Source organism: Tribolium madens, unplaced genomic scaffold, assembly GCF_015345945.1.
Source record: "Tribolium madens isolate multiple individuals breed KSU strain unplaced genomic scaffold, Tmad_KSU_1.1 Scaffold_20;HRSCAF=117;Tcas5.2_LG4, whole genome shotgun sequence".
Taxonomy (NCBI): domain Eukaryota; kingdom Metazoa; phylum Arthropoda; class Insecta; order Coleoptera; family Tenebrionidae; genus Tribolium; species Tribolium madens.
In genome coordinates, this window is record NW_025400985.1 from 5,051,584 (window position 1) to 5,055,202 (window position 3,619).

The 3,619-nt window shown below is 31.3% G+C and overlaps 1 protein-coding gene across 1 annotated transcript; it reads right to left on the reverse strand.

Annotated features, from left to right (window-relative positions):
- Nucleotides 1-117: 117 nt before the first annotated feature.
- LOC123005299 (sensory neuron membrane protein 2-like) lies at nt 118-2,034 on the reverse strand. The gene is made up of 7 exons (XM_044398982.1): nt 1,763-2,034; nt 1,569-1,716; nt 1,358-1,520; nt 1,216-1,307; nt 673-1,170; nt 498-623; nt 118-454 (listed from the first exon to the last, which is right to left on the reverse strand). The coding sequence occupies exons 1-7, from the start codon at nt 2,032-2,034 to the stop codon at nt 161-163; spliced, it is 1,593 nt and encodes a 530-aa protein (XP_044254917.1). The 3' UTR covers nt 118-160.
- Nucleotides 2,035-3,619: the final 1,585 nt, after the last annotated feature.

The window sequence follows — 3,619 nt, forward strand, 5'->3', positions numbered from 1 at the left end:
TTAATGTTTGTTTTTATTTTTTTTTTATCTAGTTTAAATGTGATTTAGATTAAACTTAATTTTGTTGTACTTCCAAATGTTTGCAATAAATTGGAAATTTTTAAACGGGTGTTTACACATTTTTCCTATCTAGGTCAAGCCATTATGTAAGGTAAGTTCTTTATTCCACAATTTTCCAAGTTGCATTATTGATGTTTTCCCAATTCCGTGCAAGTGCAATATTATTCGAGTTCAAATTCATGATTTTAGCAATTTGGTTATTTTGAGTAGCTCCAACGGAATTACTTTTGCTCGTGAAGCACAAGACTTTGTCTTGATTCATTGCTAATATTATTGAAACCGCTAACAAAATCGCTCCGAGGACAATCAACAAGTACTTTATTGCATCAAAAACCATCAGTTTGTTAAAATTTTCTCGGATTTCGTCAATTATGCTATGAGGAACTTCAGCACCCTAAAAACGAGTTTAAAAAGTATCAAGTGAAACGAAGACATACATTTTCAAGCCAAAGAAATGGGAAAAAGCCGGCGCTAACATTTGCAAGTAGGTCAACATCGTCAAAATTCTGTAAATAAACGTTCATTTGAAACCGTGTTTTTACGGCAAGTGCCAAACCGGTTTTCTAAAACGACATTTTCAATTTTTTTATAAAGAAATTATGTTATTCAAACCGGTTCCATTATGATAAAAGTTCCATGTTTATGTTCGTTAGGTGTGAGGCCTTGAGTATAGTCTAGTAGCGATTTTTGCCCATTTAGAAAGTGTGGCTGCGAGATTATGACCGAGGACCCTGTACAAGGACTCACATCCATAGTTCCATCCGGTGTACATCCTGGTGCTTCATTATCCGGGTTTTTATCACAAAAACAATTTTTTTCAATGTGAAATAAATTACTGTTTTTGAATTTGTAACTTTTGAGACCTAAATAAACCACTTCCTGGTCGAATTTTACTGAAAATGAGCGGCAGAAATCAGCGGCGAAAAAATATATTTTTTTGGGTAACTCGTTCAAATTTGGATTGAGGGTTAGATCAGTTCCTCGAATTGTGTTGCAGTCACCATTCCATTGAGTCAACATATTGTTTTCTTTGAACCAGACCACCTGACCTTTGTTTGAGTCTTTAAGCCCTCGTTTTATTTCATAAGGACCATCAGCAGTTCCATTCATCTAAATATTTTTTATTATTTTTACCAATTTTTGAAATAAACTTACATGATGGAATATTGCAATCAAATAGTCTCTGTTGTTTTCAGCTGTTCGAATACTAGCTGGTCGTCTAGATTTTAACCCATCACAAATCATTACTATAAAAAAATGTTTGAGAATTTTATCAAAATTTTATCTTAAATCGTACAAACTTCTTCCGATTCGCAAGACATTTTAACACCATCAAATAAAATATTGCGTACTGAACTTGTCACAAAAATATTTCTAATTCCAGGGAACAGGTATGGTAAAGCATCGTTTACTATATCCATTGCATCTGGTGCTAGTTTAAAAATTTTATGAGCAATTCCCTAGAAAATAGAATTTAAGGAGAAAAATAACTAAAGTAATCTTCTGACCACTGCAGCAGTATTAACTATGGTTACTGTATCTTCTTCAGTTCGACACCCCGATTCTTCTCTATTGAAAAAATAAGTTTTTTTTTGGTTATATTTGACAGTGTCATTGTCTTCACTTATCGATAAAATTTCCCGTTCTCGAAACTCGCTAAAAAACTAATTGTAGACATTATAGAATTTTGTCAATATTATACTCGTAAACATAGGGTCCGATCTCCTTAAAAATCGGTTTAGCCCCCATTTGAAAATCGTCAACATTAGTCACGTTGAAAAAATAGACTTTTAATTTAAACGGAAACGGGATTTTTTTCCAACTTTCAAACGTTTTGCTCCCTTCAACGAACGCGGTTTCTTTCCTTATTAAGTAATTTTCCAGTTGGGGAAAAATCACACTTGTGCAAAATAGGGCCAAAAGTAAGATACAAAAGCCTGTAATGGCTACAATCACTGGCGTACTTAAACGCATTTTGGACAAGTCTGCGTGTTAAAGTTAAATAATCCTATGTGATTTGCGATTAAGAGCTATTTATATTATTAGAAGATTATCTGAGAGATAAGTAAGTGATTTATGTAATCTGGTTTTTTATGAGTAATTTGTTTACAAAGTCCATTACAGTGTGGGTCAATAGAATAAATAAATGAGTGGTCTGTAGTTCCTTTTTACTGCAATAGACCGGCGCATCCACCAAAAGTGACGTGTTTGAACCAAATATTTTAGTTATACATAAATGTTTTATAGAGATAGTAAACTTAGAAATGTTAGCTTATAATAATTTATAATTTTAGAATTTGAAATAAAATATTATTGTATAAAAGAGATTGTTAGAAATGATACTTTTACTTGTAAAGTTGTATGAGTTTTACCCTTTTTTTCTAACTTAATAAATATTTATTCAAATGTTGAAAGTAATTTTTAAATAGTAATTACGTAAATTAATACTGAAATAATTAGTATTTTTCTTCATTTAATAAATCATAAGAATGATGTGAACACGACTATTGCAAACTGTTGTGATAATGAGTTTTAGACTTTTATTTTTTAATTATTTAATTATTTAATTTTTGGAAACCCATGACAGTAGATGTCAAACTAATCACTATTTCATTAATAGTCATAAACTGCAGTTTTTCAGAAACAATTATCATTTGTTCTATCAAGAGAAGGCATGAATATGATTCTAGTTTAATTATCTTAATCACTAACTAACTAAAAACGTTGTAATTTTTTAAAGGGTGAACAAACTAGAGAAGATTATCCAATGTTTCAAAATTTGTAATCGAGTTCGTATCGGAATATGTATTATTGATTGCATGTTACAGGCGCAGGCCTCGTAAAATTACGTGAAACACCCTGTATTTTTACAGAATGGTCAAATTATGGAACAAATAAGTAATTTGCAATTGATATGATGATGATGATTGATATGATGATTGATAAGAAAACCTGTTATGGGGTCACCAAGTAGCAAAGAAGCATCGAATTTTGCAAAAAGTTTAACTTGGTTACCTCTTTTTGTTAATTAGGTACATTGTACAGAGTGGTTATAAATGATTTTCATCTAGCCAGCTGTGAATTTTCCATGTAAAATAAAAAATGCTGCTGTACGAAAATAGGGGTACCTACTTGTTGTAACTCAAAATTAAAAAATCGCCGTTTACTAAGCGTCCACTTCGAAAATAGACTTCAATTATAAACTTGTTTTCTTTCAAAGTATACATTATTATCAATTATTATTGGAAATTAGTTGAAACAATAAAAATTAAGTAACAACAATTTATTATTAATTAATAAGTGACACTAATGACAGAACTAGAGCTTTCAAAAAAGTAGAGCGGCACAAATAAAGTTACATGCAAAAAAATTCCAAAGCTGGCTAGATGAAAATCAGTTATAACCACTCTGTATTTTTTTGTTGCAAATTTTTATTTTATTTAAGGTGGTATGCAACCAATTATACACAATGCTTTTTAAGATGAATATCGTGAGGTGTCGCTGTGAGTCCGACCTGTCACTCATCGGGGCGTTGAACCTGTCTTCCTCAGTCGGTAAA